Source organism: Paroedura picta, chromosome 16 (assembly GCF_049243985.1).
Source record: "Paroedura picta isolate Pp20150507F chromosome 16, Ppicta_v3.0, whole genome shotgun sequence".
Lineage (NCBI taxonomy): Eukaryota > Metazoa > Chordata > Lepidosauria > Squamata > Gekkonidae > Paroedura > Paroedura picta.
The window spans coordinates 10,214,394-10,237,345 of NC_135384.1; the positions used below are offsets into that span (position 1 = coordinate 10,214,394).

A 22,952-nucleotide genomic window follows, 5' to 3' on the forward strand; every position below is an offset into this window, starting at 1 on the left:
TGCAGGAAAAGAGACGAAAAAATAGACCGAGAGATACTTGCAGTAAATGATGTTTTGGAACTCAGCAGATGTCCTCCCCTCAGTTCACAGCGTTCATTTGCAGTAAATTGTCGTGTAGGGTTGAAGCAGATTCTTTAAGATTCTTTGAGAAAGCGAGAAAAGAAAAATCTGAGAAAGAATATGGCATTCGTCCTCTTTACCCGAAACGCTGACAGCCTATAATCCAGGGAGATATACTCCCTAAAGGATTGGAGACGGCCCCAAGAACTTCCTGGGTAGAAAGGTGAGGTGGGGTTTGCGTACCCCTCCTCTTTTCTGCCAATTGCTTCCACAATTGGCCCCTGTCAGGCTTCAGTGATTGCACTGCAAATGCACTGCAATCCTCTCAGAACGATATCTTGGCCACACCCCCTCTACATCACTTATTAATCTATATTTTATTCTTATCATATTGATACATCGTTATTTTACTTTACATCTAGCCAGACTAAATCTTGTCCACCTTCTAATAATTAGTCACTTTTCATTATACTGTACGAAGACAAAGAACTACATTTTTAAGTCTTCAAATCCTAATATAGTCTATTTTTTCCCTTGTTTCCACGGTGTAACGAAAGCACAGCGATGGCCCTGGAAGGGTTTCCAGAATGGGAGCGAGATAAACATTTATCATAATATGCCTATATATGGCATATTAACCAACCCACCCGCACCCCCAAAATGGCTAGTGATGAGCCTGGAAGGCATGGGAAGGGGAAGGGCCCTATGTGAGTGTATACACAGCTATGCTTCATAAGCATGTTCTACATAATGGTGAAAATCATGGGGTTTCTGGGAGCCTGGGGAATGTTTCAGGAGTTTCTAAAGGGTACGGAAGTTGAGATAGGCAGGTATATAACAAAGAGTTCAGACAACAGAGATATTGCTCATTATTAAGCTTTAATTGGTCATATGCCCATGTTTTGTTTTGTTTTTTGGTTGAACAACAAATCATTTCATTGCATGTTAATAATGATATAAAAATTTATTAAGCAACTAAAATGGAAACACAAGGAACATATAAGGCCATTTTGTAATTGCATTAACTGGCACTCATACTACTTCCAAATCATTTGTAACGGAGGGAATAAAAGCATTTTGAAAAGGTTGGATTTGTGGGGCAGTCTCAGAAGAAACCCATGTAAATTGCAATGTATGAACTTTAATGGTATTCATTTGCCTTGCAGGGGGAAATAGACGCACCTCAATAAAACGCTGAAACTTTTATTTCTTTGGCATGGAAAATGGCCACAGCTGTTTATTCATTGTGGGAGGTGACCAAGCATGGGAGCGGATATTGCCCTCTTGTGGTCAGCTGACCACAAGGCAGATCCAATTGATAGCAGATCCCTCAACAGGTGATTCTGTTTAGAAAGCCTTCACCTGGACATCCTGCTAATCTGCGGGAGGTGGCCTCGTAGTGCAAAACCTGCATGGTGTTTTGCCTCTAGTGGGTTTTGTCTGCCACCTGGAAACGTGAGCCCTTTAACACAGCCCCTTATGGGGTTCCCCATTAAACCAATAGGTCAGCGCGCAAGCTTGACCCCTTTGCTTCCAGCGGACCATCTGCCAGCTGTGACAGTTATTCAAAATACTAAATCTAACAATCACACAACCAAAATTTTTGTAACATAACATCAAGGGAGGGAGGGTGAGTGCTGCTTCTGGCTCCGAGGGGTAAAAGAGGCTATGCACTTCATGTGGCTCCTGTTACACAGCGGCTCCCAGCCCCTCCCCTTGCAGCCGTTGATGTCGCTCCATGCTAGGGGTGCTGGGAAATGTAGTCCCGGCTCACCCCACAGTGTTTTCTTTGCCGCGTCAGACCCTGCCGTGACAAACGGCCCACTCACCCAAACACAGGTGCTTGTATTGCCACTCTACTTCTGATTAGCTGTTCCCTGTTGTTTAACTCAGGTCTAAACACAATGATGTAACATTTAGGGGCAAAGATGCAACCCAGCAACCCAGCAGTAGAAGCCAAGATAGAGAAGATCTCCACAGCCACCATGTATTTCCCCTTGGTGCTCAGGTAGGTTGGAACAAAGGATAACCAAACCGTGCAAAACACCAACATGCTGAAAGTGATGAACTTGGCTTCATTGAAACTGTCGGGTAACTTCCTGGCCAGGAAAGCCACCATGAAACTGACACAGGCCAGGAAACCCATATAGCCCAAAACAGAGTAAAACATGGTAGGAGATCCCTCATTACATTGCAAGATGATTTCTTCAGTCATTGAATGCACGTCCGCTTCCGAAAATGGAGGAGAGATTCCCAACCAAACTCCACAAATACCCACTTGGATAAGAGAGCAGGAAAGAACAATATAAATTGCGAAGAACTTCCCCACCAGTTTCTTCATTCTGGAACCTGGCTTGGTGCTCATAAAAGCCAGAACCACCGTGACAGTCTTTGCCAGCACACAAGATACAGCGATGGAGAAGATGATGCCAAAAGCAATTTGTCTTATGAGGCATGTCATCTTCACAGGTTGCCCAATAAATAGCAAGGCACAAAGGAAGCAGAGCAAGAGGGAGAGAAGAAGGCCATAGGTGAGGTTGTGATTGTTGGCTCTAATGATTGGCGTGTTGTGATACCTCATGAAGATTCCCAGTATCACAATGGTGAGCCAAGAAAATGAAAGTGCCGAGATAGCTAAACTCATCCCCAGGGGGTCTTCATAAGACAAGAAGCTGACCTTCTTCGGAATACATGAGTCCTTGAGTTTGTTTGGATATTGATCTTCTGGGCATTTGAAGCATTCAAGCATGTCTGGAAATGAAGTTAGTGAATGTTAGGATATTGAGGACAAAAATACCTGCATTTGCTATCCCACAACATAAAATACTAAACTCTGGCCTCAGAAATATCAGTTCATATCTTGGGCATTTCAAAAATTTTAAAACTATTAACATAAAGCGGCCTGAGCTTACCCGGGGGCGCCATTGAGACAGTGGGTTAGGCGGGCAGAAGGAGATGAAAGGAGGAGGGAGGGAGGAGATTCCAGGGCTCATGCATGGGAAAGAGCTAGGGCAGCATGATGCCCTGGCATTGGTTGTGGGAGCGCACTGTTGCCTTTAATGCACTGTGCGCTTTGCCTGGCCTCTTTTGACGGGTTTAGCCGGCCATCTCTAGAGACCCATGGTGGGTTACAATATAACATCCCCATAAACATATAAAGCCCCATCTAGTCCCCTAACAATGCGGACATCACATTGAAAGCACCCTGAACCTTGTATCTTTTTCTTCTCTTAAAATGTCATTGTGTGCTTTTCCACCAATCCATTTTATGCTGTTTTATGTGGTAAACATTATACAGAATAGATACCAAAAAGCCTATTATTATTATTAGTAGTAGTAATAGTTGTAGAAGTATTGTTATTATTGTTTTTATTTAGATTTTAAGCTCACTGCTCTAGAGACTCGAGGCACATTACATTATAAAATCCCCATAAAACATAAAAACACATGTAGTCCAATAACAACCCTGACAGGATAATAAAAACAACCTGAACTGAGATTGGCAGCCTAGCCAGCCCCCCCACCGCCATCCCCCCCCCCAGGTGGGGTATGGTAGATGGCACCATGTAGCCTGAGGAGGGGCTTCATTGTTCCTAGACATGACCTCAGCCAAACACCTGGTGGAAGAGCTCCGTTTAATTTTGATATCATGACTATTGTTTTTTGTTTGTATAGCTGGGGAAAACAGAGCAGTTTAATATTTAATGGGGAGGCAAGATGGCGTGAACTGGAATGTTTGAATAACAACAGAGGCAGCATTACAGATCTATCAGGTTAGTGCAAAATGAGCACCATGCTAAGCAGATTACAGCTGACTGAGGACATCAACCCTTACCTTTCTGCCTTGCAATCTTTCCACTTGTACATGGAACACAATTGTAACAACAAAATGGCTCCCCTTCCTGCCTTTTCTTACTGTAACCTGGCTGGCAGCTCTCCGTACAGAGAGAAGTAGGCAATTTCTGGTTATAACATAGGGAAAAATACATTATTACCCTTTAGGAGAATATAGGCATGCACACGCAAAACTCCGGGGTAGGACATATCTGCTGTGACTCATAACAGTGGTGGAGGCAGGGGGGGGGGGCAAGGGGACATAGAGTCTCATCACAGGATGGTGGGATAGGGGCATGCCACTTTTCCACAATCATTGGGGTATAGAAATGCCCCGTTGGACCCTGCAATACAGCAAACCAAACAGGGCATTTTGTGCCCCTGCAGAGACATTGTAGATGTGGGGGAGGTGGAATCTCATCCCTTATGTATGGGCCTGACCCAGCCATGCCTCTGCTGGCACCGCAGCAAGATAAGGAATGCTGAAGAATCTACATTGCATTGCCGTGGGTCATCAGAGGCCCTAACACGGGTCATTGGTGGTAAGGGGCCCAAACGGCGCCTGCATCATGTCTATTTCTGATTATTATTGATAGCTAGATAGCTTTTCTCCTTGTTGGTAAATTACGATCCTGGTTTGTAGTGAGAATGATGATCTTACCCTCTCTGGTATTATGACACAAAACATGTATTTCTAGTGTGTACCACTAATTTATACATCCAAAGATAAACACAGAAACACCTGAAACTTCAGGAAATATTTCTGAAGTTCCATTCAGTAAAATTCCCTGTGCCTGTCAAGAATCATTCATTCAGAATGGAAGCACTACCAAGTTGTCTTCCTTCAGATCCTACCTCTTTAAAACTGCTGTGCCACATGATGGACTGGTCATGGATTGTGAGCATGTTGTCGTGGGAAGCATGGGGATCCAGTTGTCCTACTTTCACTCTGTGGAATGATTGGTTGGGGAAAGTGAGCAAGTTTATGATGTCAAATCCCTCCATCAACTCCCTGTTCTGATCAAAGGCAATCTTGTCTCCAGCACTGTTGTTAAAAGAGAGATCTTTAAGAAAGTAGTGCAGCTGAAATGAACAGAGAAAACATATACATTTAAAAGATGCAAATAGGGGAGGCATCTAGCCAAGTGACCTTTACATGCATTGTCAACTGCTCCTTCTGTCTGCGTCCTTCTGTTCAATCCATTGTAGCAGGCAGTGAACAGGGGATACTTAGCATGGCACCTATCTAATAAAATATATACACACCACCCATCCATAATGCACATGCCATGGCCCTGGAGGTAGATAATATATATGCAATCCTATACCCATTAAGAGAGTACCTTATCGGGTGCTTGGGGGGGGGGGGTAAGAAGAAGCAGAAAAATATCTTGGCCCCAACATTAACACCATGCTGAACAATAGTCTCTAGTCTTCTCATGAAAGAGCCTGGGTGTGGCCTAAATCATGACACCTTGGGCATAAGTTGAAAGGAAAGACTCAACGGTATCTTGCTGTTGGTGTTGTATGTGTGGGAAATTGGTGCTCCTCAGCAGAAAGCTTTCCACTTCCCACAAATCTCTTGAAACAGCACACATACATGCATGCCCATACATACACCTCCCCTGTATAAAGTACACCTCCCCTGCCTCCCCTCCCCCGTATAAAGTTTTAAAGGCCAATATGCCTTTTCGCGAGGGACCAGAGCATTGTGAGGCCCTGATGCATCACTGGACATCACTCCTCGCTAGCAGCTCCTCGGCCTGTCAATCACTAGAAGCAACCAATAGAAGGTTTGTGGATCTCCAAGGCTCCCCCCAACTGTAATTTTTTTTTAAACCGGTGTATGCCAATACAGCCCCAAACCCCCAAAATCCAAATGCAGCCAGCCAATAAAGGACACGGCGAAGGAGGCAGATTCCCACCCCTGCAGTAGTTCAACCGCCATCTGTAAGGTTCTTTCCAGTTGTCCTAATTAAATTCCACCACGGGCTGGGGCACCTTTCCAGCCAAGATGCCAAACCCCCATCCCTTCTGCTCCTCTTCTCCCCTTCTGTGGAAAATATCACAGTTATTGCATTGCTGCATATCACTACTACCTGCCATGACTGTGGATTGTTAACTTTCAATATCCTTCGATCAACTCTGGCTTTGTGGCTATGCTGACATGATTGCTTGGCATGCAAAGCATGGGCAACAGCATAGACTGCATTGTAGATGTTGTAGCTCTGGCCAGTCATGTCCACTTCAAAGAATAACCTTGAAAGGCTCTCCAGGTTCTCTGCTCCAGTGCAGGTTCTCTCACTATTCTTGCTAACAAATGAAGGTGGAAACACACAGCTGAAGGCATCTTTCCAGAAATCTTTGACAAAACCATCTTCTTTTGTCCAGAAGTGCTTTCTAGCCTGAAGGAAATCCAGGAATCCTGGTACTTCATTTGAATGAACACTGAAGGACAGAGCTCCGTGGATATCTTGTATGTCCCAATTCCTTTGATAACTCAAGGATGTCAACACCATTTGAGCTGTCATAATCCATACTTTACCTTGAGGGGCCATTGTCACCATTTCCATTGTTGGTAAATATAATAACCATCTCAAATGCATCACATGTTCTTCATGAACAATAATGACATTTGCTTTGCTTTCCATGACAACACTGTATGTTGACACCAACAAATTGACCGAGTCAAAAAAGTTAACAAGATAAACTGTCTTGAGTCTTTCTATGAAGGCAAAGCAGATGCCGCTGAGAGGGAAAACTGCCAGTAGTATCTGCACAAACCTTTCTCCAATGTCACCATCTGCTGTAAGGACTCCAACCCACACCCATCTGAAATGCAGCAGCAGCTGGAGAATCCCTGCATACTCATAGGCTTCATTGGGGACCATTTTGTAGATGTACATGGATTCTGCTTTATCATTCTTCCTTGGAATGGAGCCATAAGTGAACTATGGAAAGATAAAGGTTATATGTGTGATTTTTAAAAACCTGACAAGTTTTTTTCCCATTAATCAGTTCTTTATAAAACCAGGTGCTCTTCATTTTTAAGGATTTGAATGGTTCATCAGAAAAGGAGGCCATGTTTCATGCAAACAGCAAAAGAATGGAGAATGAGCCTAGAATCACAATCACAGCAACTGAATTACACGAGAACATTCAAGACCAAACCAGAATTATTCGGGACCCAGTGAAGAAAATTTAACTAATTGTTCCTCTTTTCTATTACCTGTGGAACTTTGTAGAGGCCCAAAATCCCTGCTACGTAGAGGGAGGTTGTAGAGTAAAGACCCCCAATGACTGCTATTAGGTTATTCTGGATCAGACACTTGTAGTTGGGGATGAATCGGTTGTAGGTTGAAAGAAGTTCCAGTGTGCCACGATAGGTCCACCATGCGTCAAAATAACTGTCATACAAGTTGAAGCCCAAAGTGACATTGGGTAAGATCTGGTGATTTTTATTGATCTCTTCCACAGCAAATACCAAAGCCAAAATATGCTGGTAGTTTTTAGTCAGTACACTAGAATGAGAGTCATATGCAACATTAAAGGGAAAAATGTCACTTAGTAAAATAATTATCAAATCAATCTTCTTCCACCAAGAAGATACATCATACCCAGAAGAATACTGTAATTGCACTTTTTTATTTAGTGATTTGTTTTTTAATTTATTTATTATATTTTTAGTCTGCTCCTATTTAACCAGTTGTCTTAGAGTGTGTATTATGTGTGATAGCATCAAACTGCATACCATTTCTGCAAGTATTTAAACTGCCTGTAGAACTGGGGGGGGGGGATTAAATGTAAACTTTAAATTCATCTGAAATCCCTTCAAAAACTGGTTGCTTTTGCATTTTGAATTCTCCAAAAATCAATTTCAAAGAGCTGAAAATAATTTTAAAACAAGTTTGGCTGAGCAAAAAGAATGTTATAAAAATAGCCAGTTAATTGTTTTGTTTTTAATAACAATTGTTTTTTTAAAATAATAATTAGTTGGTGGAATGATGGAGTAATGTATTCAGGGCATTATAGAAAATGTCATTATCCTATACAAAAAAAAAATCTTCAGCGAGTTAAATTCAAATTCCCTGCCTTAAAAAAAAAAACAATGCATGGAAAGAGATAAGAGGACAGGGATATGATGTGATATAATTTAGAACCATAACTGGAAACTTTAAGGGATCACTTGATTCACTGAATCAAGAAATGTTTAAGAGCAGGAACTCTTTAGATTTGATTGTGACTTGCAGGATGATCATAGAATCATAGAATCATAGAGTTGGAAGGGGCTATACAGGCCATCTAGCCCAACCCCCTGCTCAATGCAGGATTAGCCCTAAGCATCTTAAAGCAGCTGTATGTATCAGCTGTATCAGCTGTATTAATTATTGTTTCAGAGAAAGTCCTAGATTCAAATCTTTGCTGGACTGATTTCACAAATTGAAAGTTACAGGAGGGGGGGAAATTGTTTTTTGCAGGCAAACTGGATAAAATTATGACTTCCAGTTCTACTATGTTACTATTAACAGGTAATTCAGATCTAAAATGACAACAGGGTATGTCTGTCTGTTCATCTATCTATCTGTGACATGCAGAACTCCTCAGAAAATGATACAATTTAGCAAGATCAATAATGCCTTACAGGTTCTCACCAATCTGTGACTGACGAGGGTGCTGACTGAAGTCCTTCTCAGCAGGAGGCAGTATGAATTGAGAAGTAATTCCTCCTATGATGAGGTCCCCAGATTGAAAATACCTATGAACAACAGGGAGAGGATCACCAGTGGCACATTTCTCTGTATCTCTCTTGCATGCTACATAAAGCAGCAGCAAAAGCCTCAAGGCCACATCACTAAACACACATCTTCTCTCAAGACACAGGATGCCCGGTTTCCACATTATACATACGGTCTCCAGATGTTATTCTGGAACCTGCCTTAGAAATCCTAATGAATAAAACACCAGTGACCAGACAGCTTGACAACTCCCTGTCTGTCTCCTGAGCTTCGGATCAGAATGGTACTGTGGAAACTACTTGAGTTACTCTTTGCACTCTTTGTGGTTACATTTTCAAAGATTTACGTGAACTATCAAGAGACTTCAGGGATGGGAGAAATAATCACCATCATTTTGATAATTATGTGTTGGAAGACATGGTCAGAATAAGCTGGTTATCTCTTGTAAGTTCAATTCTTCTCTTTGCTGTTAGCATAAAAAATTAATAGGCTCCCAAGAGGTGAGACTTCAAGAAACATACTTTTAAGATTCAGATTCAGATACCTTTATTGGCATAAGATTTGATATACATAAAACAAATTTAAAACAAATTCCAGGCATAGACATATGGACAACAGTAAGTTAAAGGTAAAAGAATCCCCTGTGCAAGCACTGGGTCATGTCTGACCCTTGGGGTGATGCCCTCTTTTCATGGCAGACTCAGTACAGTGTGGTTTGCCAATGCCCTCCCCAGTCATTACCGTTTACCCCCCAGTAAGCTGGGTACTCATTTTACCGACATCGGAAGGATGGAAGGCTGAGTCAACCTTGAGCCAGCTGCTGGGATTGAACTCCCAGCCTCATGCAGCAGAGATAAATTAGTTCTCAAGATAATTGACAGGATATTTGCAAGGTCAAATATCTGAGAAGGCTCCTTTGCACTCAGCAACATCTTCACTAGATGTTTTCCATTGATGCACAGATACTTCAGTTTCCCCATAAAACCCCTCAGATAATGATGGAACATCTGAAATTTGAGATAGTTGAATAATAGGTGGTTAAGGGAATCTGGTACAGTTTCTCTCATTTCAAAGGATTTGAAGGAAGCAACCTCTTGATAGGTTTGAAGGGAAGATATTTAGGCGCACAAAGAGAAAGGCCCTTTTAAGGGAATGGTCATCTTGATGATATAGGGACATTGATTTATAAGACCAGGGGATGTCCCAGTGGCCTGGTGAACAGATCCTGTGGGTTGATGTGCATATTATGGTCTTCTAGTCTTTTAGTAATCAGCTTCAGGACTGTGCTTTCATCATAATTAACTAGACTAGATAAATCTAATCCTAAGCAATGAAGTTTATGAAAACTTACCCTTAATAAAATAGGGCTCTCCTAAAGTGTTAGAAATTAGAGATAGTGGGAAAGAATTGAAGTCGATTTTTAACCAGTATTTGAATGTACAAAGCCAGGCTCTGGTTTCTAGAGTCTGTTGACCAAGCTCCGCTAAAAGTGTATGGTTTGTGACACATTTTGGTGCATCCAACAATTGCCTTAAAAATATAGATTGAGATTTTTCAAATTGGTTGCTGAATGCACCCATCCAAATTGGGCTTCCAAAAAGCAGTTGGGGTATTATTTTAGCTGTATAGATTTTCATTGCAGCTGAGAAATTCCTATTACCCTTCTGGTGGAAAAATTTTGCCAGTAAAGCCAGTTGCCCCTTAGAGGATTTGACAGTCTTCTCTATATGGTAGGTCCACTTGTTGTTATAGCTAAAATTCATACCAAGATATTTGAAGTGATATACTTGCTCGATTCGATTGCCTCTCACCACTGGTATTTATGTCTTGCTTTGGCAAAGACTAAGATCTTCGTTTTCTCATAATTAATCGTGAGATGGGTTTTGGTACAGTAATAAGTTCTAAGTTATCTTGTTAGGCCTATTCGGGTTCTTGAAAGGATGATTCTATCATCCGCATACAGTAACAGAGGTGTAGATCTATTATCTACCAAAGGGAGGTGACTGTTGGTTCTCCCAAAGAGAACAGGGAGATAGCTAAGAAAAAGATTAAATGAATGAGGAACAAGAATGCATCCCTGCTTCACTCCCATATTAATGGGTATTTTATCAGTTAGATTCCCCTCTTTTGAGTACTTTACTTGGCCAAAATTATTACAATGTAGTTGTTTTAATAAAAGTAATAGGTGGTCCTCAATGTTTAAATCTGCCAATTTCTGCCACAGTTTTTCTCTCGGGATCGAATCAAAGGCAGACTTAAGATCAATAAATGCTGTAAATAATTTCGCTCTCTTAGGATTTAAGTATTTCTCAATTAAAGTGGATAAGATAGCACAGAGGTCAAGTGTGGTACTGCCTTTCCTAAATCCTATTTGTTCTGGCCTTAATATGTTATTGTCATGGATCCATTTAGAAAGAATGTTGGCTAGATATTTTGCATACAGGTTGCTTATAACAGACAGTAGACTAATAGGGCAGTAGTTATGTGGCAGATTGATGTTACCCTTTTTAAAAATGGGCAAGATAATAGAGTTTAGCCAGTTCAGGGATTTGACCAGTAGCATTAATTAGAGCGAATAGGTTTGCCAATTGATGTGCCCACCACTCGGAAAAATGAATGAACATTTCTGAAGGGATTTGAGAAACATACTTGTGACATACCAAGAGATAATTTGGATACCATACACCTCCAGGACAATATGCTGATACTCCTGTATGGAATAATGCATCCCTATCACTTTTTTATAGTAGTACAAAAGGATGAAAACAATACCCAAAAGGAATATGCCCTAAACCATCATCCCTGATTATTAAGATTTGTCCACATTACTTATTAATCAATATATTTTATTCTTAATATGGCTTTTATGAAGATAATTTTTATGAACCATTGAAGCAATCTACAGGCCACATACAACAAAACTGGGGAGAAAAAAAAGGCCTGTTATGGGCATACATACACACAAATCACTACTTCGGAACTGCATTCTCTTTAATTTCTAAAAGATTCCCACCTATACCTGTCAATAATTTCCTCCCCAATAATATGAGTTTAGCAATAAACTTTCATCATTTGACTCATCCTGCTGGTAAAAGAACCCCCAAAATTTACATGATGAACAAGAAAGGCAATAGAGGAGCTTGTACGCTGATGAAGGAGAGAGGATAGCAGAGGGTGCAGAGTAGAATGATCTCCATGTAGATGTTGGAGTATCCTTAAAGAGCAGAAAATAGGTGCAGGTTGCAATGCAAGGAAATCTGTATGCTTTTGAATTACTTTCAGCTTTGGAGTAAAAGAAGGAAAAAATCAAATTAAAACTAGTCTCAGAAAACAGTGAGTGGAAAGCAAACAGAGTGCTGAAGGGAGGAAAATTGATTCAGAAGGATATGCATGGTGAAAGTGAGGGAAGATCTGGAATGAACTACCATTAATATCCAAGGACAGCAGTTATTGTTTTTTTTTCAGTCCTTACTAAAATGTAGAATGATTGATCCCATACAAAGTGATCCTGCATAACTGAATTGTATTCACCACCCAATAACAAAACAAAGGTTTCAAATGTGGCCTTTTGTATATGTCAGATTATTAAATGTACCCCCCACACACACCGGTATGCTACATAGTAGGGCCACAATTTGTCATAGGCTGTTTACTATTAAAAACTTGGGTTCTTTGGAATACTCTCTAAGACCCATTATGCACGGGGGTTTTAGCGCACATTCGGGGTGGAATGGCGGCGACTAAAATCACGGATAACGCACGGAGCCGGCTGCAACCGGCTGCAGCTTCGGTGCATGCCGCCGAAAAAGCCGCGTCAGTGAAACGCGGAAGAAAGCGCAGCTTCCGGGTGAGCGGGGCGCAACCAGAAGCGGCGCCCGGATCGGCGCGTGCATAATCGGTTACTCTGGGTTTTGCCGCCGTCGCGCCCCGCCCCGTGTATAACCGGTATGCGTCGCGTCTTCCCCCTCCGCGTTTTCCATGTGACCCGAAATCGCCGTTTCGGCGGCCGTGCATAATGGGCCTATGTGACAATCTGAACATTTTAGGTTGGTAGTATATTGCAGATCATAAAATTAGGACTTCTCCAGGCAAAAGAAGTTCTACGTGATATGTATAAATGTTTTTATTTTAAAAACAACTGCAAAAACTCAAAAAAATCATATCAAAGGGATTGGGTTTGTATCACAGCATTTATGACAGGTTAGATTTATAACTTTCTAGGAGAAAAAATAAAGTAAAGGCATACATATATTCTTGACTTACACTGAAGTTTTTAATTATTTCTTCTCACTAGCTGTTCCCTCTTGTTCAACTCAGATCTAAACACAATGATGTAACATTTAGGGGCAAAGATGCACCCTAGCAACCCAGCAGTGGAAGCCAAGATAGAGAAGACCTCTACAGCTGCCATGTATTTGCCCTTGGTGCTCAGGTATGTTGGAACAAAGGATAACCAAACCATGCAAAACACCAACATGCTGAATGTGATAAACTTGGCTTCATTGAAACTGTCGGGTAACTTCCTGGCAAGGAAAGCCACCATGAAACTGACACAGGCCAGGAAACCCATATACCCCAAAACAGAGTAAAACATGGTAGAAGATCCCTCGTTACATTGCAAGATGATTTCTTCAGTCATTGAATGCACATCAGCTTCTGGGATTGGGGGAGAAACTCCCAACCAAAATCCACAAATGGCTACTTGGATAAGTGAGCAGGAAATAACCATATAATTGGCAAAGGCTTTCCCCACTAATTTCTTCATCCTGGATCCTGGCTTGGTGCTCATAAAAGCCAGAACCACCGTGACAGTCTTTGCCAGCACACAAGATACAGCGATGGAGAAGATGATGCCAAAAGCAGTTTGTCTTATGAGGCAAGTCACCCTCCCAGGCTGCCCAATAAATAGCAAGGCACAAAGGAAGCAGAGCAAGAGGGAGAGAAGAAGGCCATAGGTGAGGTTGTGGTTGTTGGCTCTGACGATGGGTGTGTTGTGGTACCTCATGAAGATTCCCAGTATCAAAACGGTGAGCCAACAAAATATAAGTGCCAAAATAACTAAAGTGATCCCCAGCGGATCTTCATAAGATAAGAAGCTGATCTCCTTTGGAATACATGAATCTTTGTCCTTGTTTGGATATTGATCTTCTGGGCATTTGTAGCACTCAAGCATGTCTGGAAATGAAGGTAGTGGAAGTGAGGATATTGAGCTGGAATATACCTGCATTTGCCATCCCGCAACATTTTAAATTTTAAAATCTGGCATCAAAAACATTATTTAATATATTGGGCATTTCCTAAATTATAAAACTCTTAACTAGTGTTGTCTCTAAGCAGTTTAAAATCACCTTCCCTTCCTCTCCTCATTATAGTCGCCTTGTGAGGGAGGCTGCTAGGGAGGGGAGCGAGCGCAGAGGCTGGCCCTATCAGGGGACAGGCAGCTCCTTGATTGGCCTGTATTCAAGTGTGGACACCCTGGACACACTCCTCCCACAGGGGTGTTTCACAAATATATAGAGGAACAATGGATAAGGATTATTTAGATTTTTAGACTGCTACTTTAGAGACTTGTGGTGGGTTACAATATAAAATCTCCATAAAACATATAAAATCCCATCTAATCCCATAACAATGCCAATAGGACAACAAAAGCAGCCTGAACCAAGATTAGAAGCATAACCCCATCCACCCCCATCTCCCACACCCATCCACCCCTGGGTTGGGTATGGTAGATGATACCACATAGCCTGAATTGGGTTGTTGGTCCTAGCCCTCAACTCAGTCAAACACCTGGCAGAAGAGCTCCATTTAATTTTGATATCATCACTATTGTTTTGTGGTTGTGTAGTAGAGGAAAACAGTGCAGTTTTATATTTTATGGGGATGCAACATGTTGTGAACTTGAATGTTTGAATAACAACAGAGGCAGCATTACAGATCTATCGGGTTAGTGCAAAATAAGCACCATGCTAAGCAGATTACAGCTGACTGAAGACAGAGGCATCAACTCTTACCTTTCTGCCTTGCAATCTTTCCACTTGTACATGGAACACAATCGTAACAACAAAATGGCTCCCCTTCCTGCCTTTTCTTACTATAACCCGGTGGGCAGCTCTCCGTACAAAGAGAAGAAGGAAATTTCTGGTTAAAACATAGGGAAGAATACACTATTACCATATTTATTTTATTTATTATTTTATTTATTTAGATTTATATACTGCCCTCCTCGAAGTCTCAGGGCGGTTTTCATTGAACTAATAAACAACACATGAAACAGAACAGAATATAGGAGAACATATCTGGATAGTTTCATTTCTTTTAGGGCCCAGATGTCTGATAAATTATTTTGGCATCAGAAAAAAGATATTTTTGTGAAGGGGGACCTATGATTATATTGTGGAAAAATCCATACATTGTACCTAGGCTAGACTTTCATGCTTTTAAGGATTTATATTTCAGATGGATAGTCATATTTTGTATTACAAAACATGAGACAAAGTTACTTTGGATCTCTTAAAGACCAACACATGTTTTTATTCCAGCTTAATGTTATCTAGAGAATGACGGATTATGCCCAGCGGCAGCCGAGCCAGGCCACCATCAATTCCTGGCAGTGGGGCAGCATGCCCTGCTGTGTCCCATGTATGCATGGGGGAAGAAATCCCAAAGCACACACAGTTCATCCCAGAGTTGTGCATGCGCAGGCAGAACTCCTGGGTATGAAAGTTCTGCCGTGACTCATGATGGTGGCGGCAAGGAGGGAAGGGGGGCACAGGGGTCCCATCACAAGATGGTAGGATAAAGGCATGCTGCTATCCCACCATTGTTGGGGTGTAGAAATGCCCCATGACATTTTGTGTCCCTGTAGATACACCGTAAGTGTGGGGGAGGAGCTGAGCCTCAATGGGCCAGCTCTTCCATTATGCATGGGCCTAATCCAACCAGAAGAGCCTCTTGTGGTGCAGAGTGTTAAGGCAGCAGAAATGCCGTCTGAAGCTCTGCCCATGAGGCTGGGAGTTCGATCCCAGCAGCCAGCTCAAGGTTGACTCAGCCTTCCATCCTTCCGAGGTCGGTGAAATGAGTACCCAGCTTGCTGGGGGGTAAACGGTAATGACTGGGGAAGGCACTGGCAAACCACCCCATATCAAATCTACCATGAAAACACTAGAGGGCATCACCCCAAGGGTCAGACATGACCCTGTGCTTGCACAGTGGATACCTTTACCTTTAATCCAGCCAGGCATCTTCTGGCCACTGCGGCATCAGTGGCTATTGCCACAGCCCATCAGAAGCCTTAACCTGGGCCAGGGTTGGGAGGGGGCCTGAATGGCATTTGAAACAAGTTTATTTCTGATTATTATCCTTGTTGTATACATATAAGGTTAACTGCTGGCAGAGGTTATAAATGGGACTCCATGGACCTATTTTATAGAAACTTCAGAGGTCTTTAGGAGAGAGGAAGTCATGGTTTGCCAAAATTTTAGTGCCATTAGGTGTTAAAAAAAGAAACATTTTTTGCATATAGTAAAAGAAATGGTCAGACACCCAATGCCATGTGGTTTTATATATATAGCAAATTACAATCCTGATTTGTAGTGAAAATGATGAACTTTAACCTCTCTGAAACTGTCACAAAACATATTTTTCAATTCTGTGCCACTCCCATATACATCCAAAGATAAACACAGAAACTTCTGAAAAATGAGGAAATCATTGCTTAAAGAAGTTCCATTCACTTAAATTCAATGTGCCTGTCAAGAATAATTCATTCAGAATGGAAACACCACCAGGCTGTCTTCTCTTAGATCCTACCTCTTTAAAACTGATGTGCCACATGATGGACTGGTCATGGATGGTGAGCATGTTGCCTTGGGCAGCATGAGGATCCAGTTGTCCTACTTTCACTCTGTGGAATGATTGGTTGGGGAAAGTGAGCAAGTTTACGATGTCAAATCCCTCCATCAGTTCCCTGTTCTGATCGAAGGAAATCTTGTCTCCAGCACTGTTGTTAAAAGAGACACCCCTTAGGAAGTAGTGCAGCTGAAAAGAATAAAGAAAAGTAAACACACATTTAAATGATACAATCTGATAATAGTTGGGCCATCTAGCCAAGTGCTGGTTACAAACATGGACATCTTCTCCCAAATGTGTCTTTTCCCAGTCTTTTCCCCAATCCTTCTCTTTATTCGTTGAAGCACATCACCCTCCCATAATGCATATCCCATGGTCCTGGAGGTAGATAATATATACCCATGAACAGAGTACCTTATATGAAGGGGAGGGGGGGGGGTTGGAGAAATCATTCCAGGGCAATATGACTTTTCACAATAGACCAGAGCATTGGGAGGCCATTATGAATCACTGATTCCATTTCATTTAAAAAATGATATTAACTAGAACAGATAAGGAAACATTGATGAAGAGGAGCTACCAGGCAATAAATGCAGCTGGATTAATCTCATGTAATCCCCCCCCCCCAAAAAAAACCCAAAATCTCCCAGTGCTGCTAAACTATCATGTTATTTTCATTGATATGCAGAACGCAAACTCTGCAAGGGCACTGCTCCTAGGCCCGGCTCCTAGGGAAATGTCATAGTAACACATATTGGAGCTTTTGGTTGCATTCCTGCAAATCACTCCTACCTGCCAAGAGTGTGGATCATTAACTTTGAATATCCTTTGATCAACACTGGCTTTGTGTTTGTGCTGCCATGATTGCTTGGCATGCAATGCATGCGCCACAGCATAGACAGCATTGTAGATGTTGTAGCTCTGGCCAATCATGTCCATTTCAAAGAATAACCTTGAAAGGCTCTCCAGCTTCTCTGCTCCGGTGCAGATTTTTTCACTTTCCTTACTCAAAAATAGAGTTGGAAATACACAACTGAAGGCCTCTTTCCAGAAATCTTTGACAAAACCATCTTCTTTTGTCCAGAAGTGCTTTCTGGCCTGAAGGAAATCCTGGAATCCTGGTACTTCACTTGAATGAATGCTGAAGGACAGAGCTCCGTGGATATCTTGTATGTCCCAACTCCTTTGATAACTCAAGGATGTCAACACCATTTGAGCTGTCAAAATCCACACTTTACCTTGAGGCTCCTTGGTCACCATTCCCATTGTTGGTAAATATAACAACCATCTCAAATCCATCACATGTTCCTCATGAACAATGACGACATTTGCATTGCTTTCCATGACCACACTGTATGTTGACACCAACAAATTGATGAAGTCAAAAACGTTGCCAAGGTAGAATGTCTTGAGTCTTTCTAAGAAGGCAAAGCAGATGCCTCTGAGAGGGAAAACTGCTAGTAGTGTCTGCACAAACCTTTCTCCAATGTCATTATCTGCTGTAAGGACTCCAACCCACACCCATCCGAAATGCAGCAGCAGCTGGAGAATCCCAGCATACTCATAGGCTTCATCAGGGACCATTTTGTAGATGGACATGGATTCTGCTTTATCACTCTTCCTTGGAATGGAGCCGTAAGTGAACTATGGAGAGATAATGGTTGCATGTGTTATTTTTACAAGTCTGATCCTTTATTCCGATGATCAGTTGTTCTTGATTTTCTTTATACAACCAGGTGCTCTTCATTTTTAAGGATTTGAAATGTTCATCAGAAAAGGAGGGCATGTGTCATGTTAACTAGAAAAAGAATGGAGAACGAACCTAGAATCACCATCGCAGCAACTGAATTGCATGAGAACATTCTAGACCAAACCAGAATTCTTCTGGGCCCAGTAAAATCTTGTAAATTCCTCCTCCCTGTCCTTGGCCGTAAATGATGGGGTGGGAGGAGAAGCAACGGCACCTGTATGCTGTAGACCCTTGTACCAGTGTTACCAACACCCAGGGTTACAAGTGGAAAGCTGAGCCATTCATCCAGAAGCATCAGCATGTTCCCTGTTACTGTAGTGCTGCCTTAGAGCCTGGGGTGAATTGTTGTAATGAAAACAACCCATTGGTTTCTCTCATGCAGCCATAGCTCCTCCAGGATCTTGGTGGCCCTCCACATACATTTCAAGTGTATTAAATGCGAAACTTGCTCTTGATTATGGTTGTTAGGCATGTTTTGACTCAGACATGCCGAAAATGTTACAAAAATCTAATCAATTTGTAAGTGCGGCTCCTGCTGGGCATATGAGTGAAGAACACATTGGACTTCATTCATTAGGAATGAAATGTCAGTCTTTATGAGACTGGACATTGGTGCAAGAACTGACTAAGGTCGGAGAGATGCGGGTTCAGATCCCGGCTCTGCCATGGAAGCTTGCTGGGTGACCTTGGTCCAGTCAGGTTCGCTCAGTCTCTTGAATCTCCCAGAGTTGTAGGAAGACTAAGATGGTGCAAAGGCACAGAGAGTTAGCCCCCATGGGAGAGAAAGGAAGGCAGAAATGAACTGAATAGATAGGTAAATGGGAGGGATTAAGGGTGAGGAGCCTCATGCACCCAAGTCAATCATGGGAGGTGCTATGCTGTGTTCATTAATAAACTAAACCTTTGCACAGGAGGCATTTTTCTGGCATCCCACAGTCACTTCCCATGATTAAAGGTAAAGGTAAAGGTATCCCCTGTGCAAGCACCAGGTCATGTCTGGCCCATGGGGTGATGCCCTCTAGCGTTTTCATGGCAGACTCAGTATGGGGTGGTTTAATAGGTGCCATCAGGATTCTGGTCCCTAATCAAAAGGCAAGAAGTGCCCAGGACACGGATCTATATACAGTTAGAATAACACACCCCAAGTTCCAGAATAAATGTAGAGTCCAGGGGCAACTTTAAGACCAATAACGTTTTATTCATGGGATGAGCTTTCATGTTCACGCACACATCCTCTGATACAGCATATTGTACAATAGACACAGATATCATTGTGTAATTGTACTTCAAGTGTGTCTGTAAATGCTTCCCTTTGGAAAACACACAGGATTTCAAGATGGGCCATGTGGGAAAACTCGAGGCAATTCGCAGAGGCAAGTCCCCCATGGAGCCAAGTTCCTCTCCGGAAAACCTAGAGGCAAGTCCCCTTACTGCCTATGAACAGAGCATTTAGTTTTCTCCTGTATGGTGTGCGGGATAACTGTACAGGGAAAGCATATAGAGATGGCTCCTTCCCTCCTCTTTCTCTATGGCATCCACAGAAGACAGTTTCATGGGCCTTCCTTGACAGATGAGTGGACCTTAGTGATTTTTTTTTCTTAACTGCACAAGTATTTTTAAAAACCTCCTTGGGAGACCATTCTTTCTCTGTTGTGCTCTGTCGAGGAGTATGATTAAAAATTCAAGTCTCTCCTTGGTATCAGACTGCCCACACCACAATGTCATATTGGAAAGGCAAAGACGATTTGACTAATTGATTCTCTATTCTAATACCTGTGGAACTTTGTAGAGGCCCAAAATCCCTGCTAGGTGGAGGGAGGTGGTAGAGTAAAGACCCCCAATGACTGCTATCAGATTATTCTGGATCCCACACTTGTAGTTGGGGATGAATCGGTTGTAGGTTGAAAGAAGTTCCAGTGTGCCACGGTAGGTCCACCATGCGTCAAAGTAGTTGTCATATATGCTGAAGCCCAAAGTGACGTTGGGTAGGATCTGGTGATTTCTATTGATCTCCTGCACAGCAAACACCAAAGCCAAAATATGCTGGTAGTTTTTAGTCAGTACACTGGAATGAGAGGAAAATGTTCACTCAGTAAAATAATAACCTCACCCATATTCTTCCACCAAGAAGCTACATCATACCCAGAAAAATACTGTAATTGCACATTTTTATTTAGATATATTTAATTTATTTATTTATTAATTTTATAGTCCAACCCAGCGTGTGTATTCTGCGTGATTGCATTAAATTGGATACCATTTCTGCAGGTATTTGAACTAGCTGGGCAAATTATTCAAATTTGATTTAAACTTTAAATTCAACTGAAATCACTTTGAAAACGGTGGCTACCTTTCCTTTCTGAATTCTCCCAAAAAATAATTTCAAAGAGCTGAAAAGCATTTTAAGACACGCTTTGCAGAGCAAAACGAATGTTCTGAAAATATTTCATTTTACGGAATCAAGTAAAAGGACAGTTAATTGTTTTTTTAAAGTCACAAGTAACTACTGAAAAATTAATTGGTGGAATGATGGGGAGATATATTCAGAGCAGTATAGAAAATGTCAGTACCCTTAAATCCAACTTCCCCCCCTCAAAAAAAAGCAAAGCTTGGAAAGAGATAAGAAGACAGGGATATGATGTGATATAATAATTCAAAACCATACATGGAAACTTTAGTGGATCACTTGATTAACTGAATCAATTCATGTTTAAGAGCAGGAGTGCTTTAGTTTTGCTTGTGACCTGCAGGGTAATTTATTAGCTCTATGAATTATGGTTTCAGTTAGCAAGAGAAATAATGCCTTACAGGTTCTCACCAATCTGTGATTGGCGAGGGTGTTGACTGAAGTCATTCTCAGCAGGAGGCAGTATGAATTGGGAAGTAATGCCTCCTATGATGAGGTCCCCAGATAGAAAATATCTATGAACAACAGGGAGAGGATCACCAATGATACAGTTCTCTGTCTCTGTCTTGCATGCTACATAGAGCAGTAGCAAAAGCCCCAAGGCCACATCACTAAACACACATCTTCTCTCAAGACACAGGATGCCCGGTTTCCACATTATACATACGGTCTCCAGATGTTATTCTGGAACCTGCCTTAGAACTCCTAATGAATACAACGCCAGTGACCAGACAGCTTGACAAATGCCTGTCTGTCTCCTGAACTTCGGATCAGAATAGTACGGTGGAAACTACTTGAGTCACTCTTTGTACTCTTTGCTTTTATGTTTTGAAAGATTGACTTGATCTATCAAGAGATTTCAGAGGTGGCAGAATTAATCACCATCATTTGGATAATTGTGCGTTGGAAGACATGGACAGAATAAGTTGGCTATCTCTTGCAAGTTCAACTCTTCTCTGTACTGTTAGCATAACAGAAACAGAAAATAAATTGGCTCCCATGATGTGAAACTTCAGGAATCAATTACTTGTGACATACCAAAAGATAATTTGGATAGCATGCATCACCAGGGCCCATTCCACACACAATAGATAATTCACTTTCAATGCACTTTAGAAGTAGATTTTGCTGTTGTGAACAGGAAAATCCATCTGCCAAAACACAGTGAAAGTGCATTATCCTATGTGTGCGGAATCGGCCCAGGAAAAGATGCTGATACTCCTGTACAGAATAATGCATCACTATCATTTTTATAGTAATACAAAAGGATGCCTCTTGTGGCGCAGAGTGGTAAGGCAGCCGCCTGAAAGCTTTGCTCCTGAGGTTGGGAGTTCGATCCCAGCAGCCGGCTCAAGGTTGACTCAGCCTTCCATCCTTCCGAGGTCGGTAAAATGAGTACCCAGCTTGCTGCTGGGGGGTAAACGGTCATGACTGGGGAAGGCACTGGCAAACCACCCCGTATTGAGTCTGCCATGAAAACGCTAGAGGGCGTCACCCCAAGGGTCAGACATGACTCGGTGCTTGCACAGGGGATACCTTTACCTTTACCTTTACAAAAGGATGAAAACAATATCCCAACGGAGTATGCCCTAAACCATCATCCCTGCTGATTAAATTTGTCTACGTCACTTATTAATCTACTTTTTATTCTTATCATGACTTATCTGTAGATAGGTGTTGTGAACAGGCTACATGGATCATGGAACAAACCTGGAAAAAAGTGTGTTCTGCGTATGTGCATACACAAAAACAAATCACAACTTCTGAACTGCATTCTCTTAAATTTTAAAAAGATTCCCACCTATACCTCAGTCTTTTCCTGTCAATAATTTCCTCCCCAATGATATGAGTTTAGCAATAAACTTTCATCATTTGACTCATCCTGCTTCTAAAAGAACCCCAAAAATTTACATGATGAAAATGTAAGGCAATTGTGGAGCTCGTATGCTGATGAAGGAGGGCGGATGGCAGAACGTGCAGAGTGGAATGATCTCCACATAGGTGTTGGAGTGTCCTTAAAGAGCAGAAAAAAGGTGGAGGGGGAATCTGAGGAAATCTGTATGCTTTTGAATTACTTTCAGCTTGGGAGCGAAGGAAGGAAAAAATCAAAACAAAACCATTCTCAGAAAACAGGAAGTGGTTATGCCATTGTGCTGACGTAATGCTATTTTTTCAATGTGCAGAAAGGCCCTTAATGTTAAGTTTCCTATGAGGACAATATGCATGTTGTTAAGCTTATGGTTTGATAAAATGGATGAACTTTCAAAAATGGCGAAACTTATCAGCATTGTCAATAGAAATCCACTGGACATGT

General features: G+C 41.8%; 2 protein-coding genes across 2 annotated transcripts; both read right to left on the bottom strand.

Annotated features, from left to right (window-relative positions):
* Positions 1 to 1,885: 1,885 nt before the first annotated feature.
* Positions 1,886 to 10,393, bottom strand: LOC143825147 (vomeronasal type-2 receptor 26-like). The gene is made up of 8 exons (XM_077313171.1): positions 10,291 to 10,393; positions 9,851 to 9,953; positions 8,537 to 8,650; positions 7,124 to 7,415; positions 5,994 to 6,845; positions 4,750 to 4,977; positions 3,896 to 4,022; positions 1,886 to 2,811 (listed from the first exon to the last, which is right to left on the bottom strand). The coding sequence occupies exons 1-8, from the start codon at positions 10,391 to 10,393 to the stop codon at positions 1,886 to 1,888; spliced, it is 2,745 nt and encodes a 914-aa protein (XP_077169286.1).
* Positions 10,394 to 10,536: 143 nt separating this feature from the next.
* On the bottom strand, positions 10,537 to 22,863 carry LOC143825148 (vomeronasal type-2 receptor 26-like). Its single transcript, XM_077313172.1, has 9 exons — positions 22,797 to 22,863; positions 22,550 to 22,652; positions 20,005 to 20,296; positions 17,274 to 18,125; positions 16,443 to 16,670; positions 14,645 to 14,771; positions 12,922 to 13,805; positions 11,742 to 11,912; positions 10,537 to 11,133 (listed from the first exon to the last, which is right to left on the bottom strand). Exons 1-9 carry the CDS (start codon positions 22,861 to 22,863, stop codon positions 10,537 to 10,539), a joined length of 3,321 nt encoding a protein of 1,106 aa, XP_077169287.1.
* Positions 22,864 to 22,952: the final 89 nt, after the last annotated feature.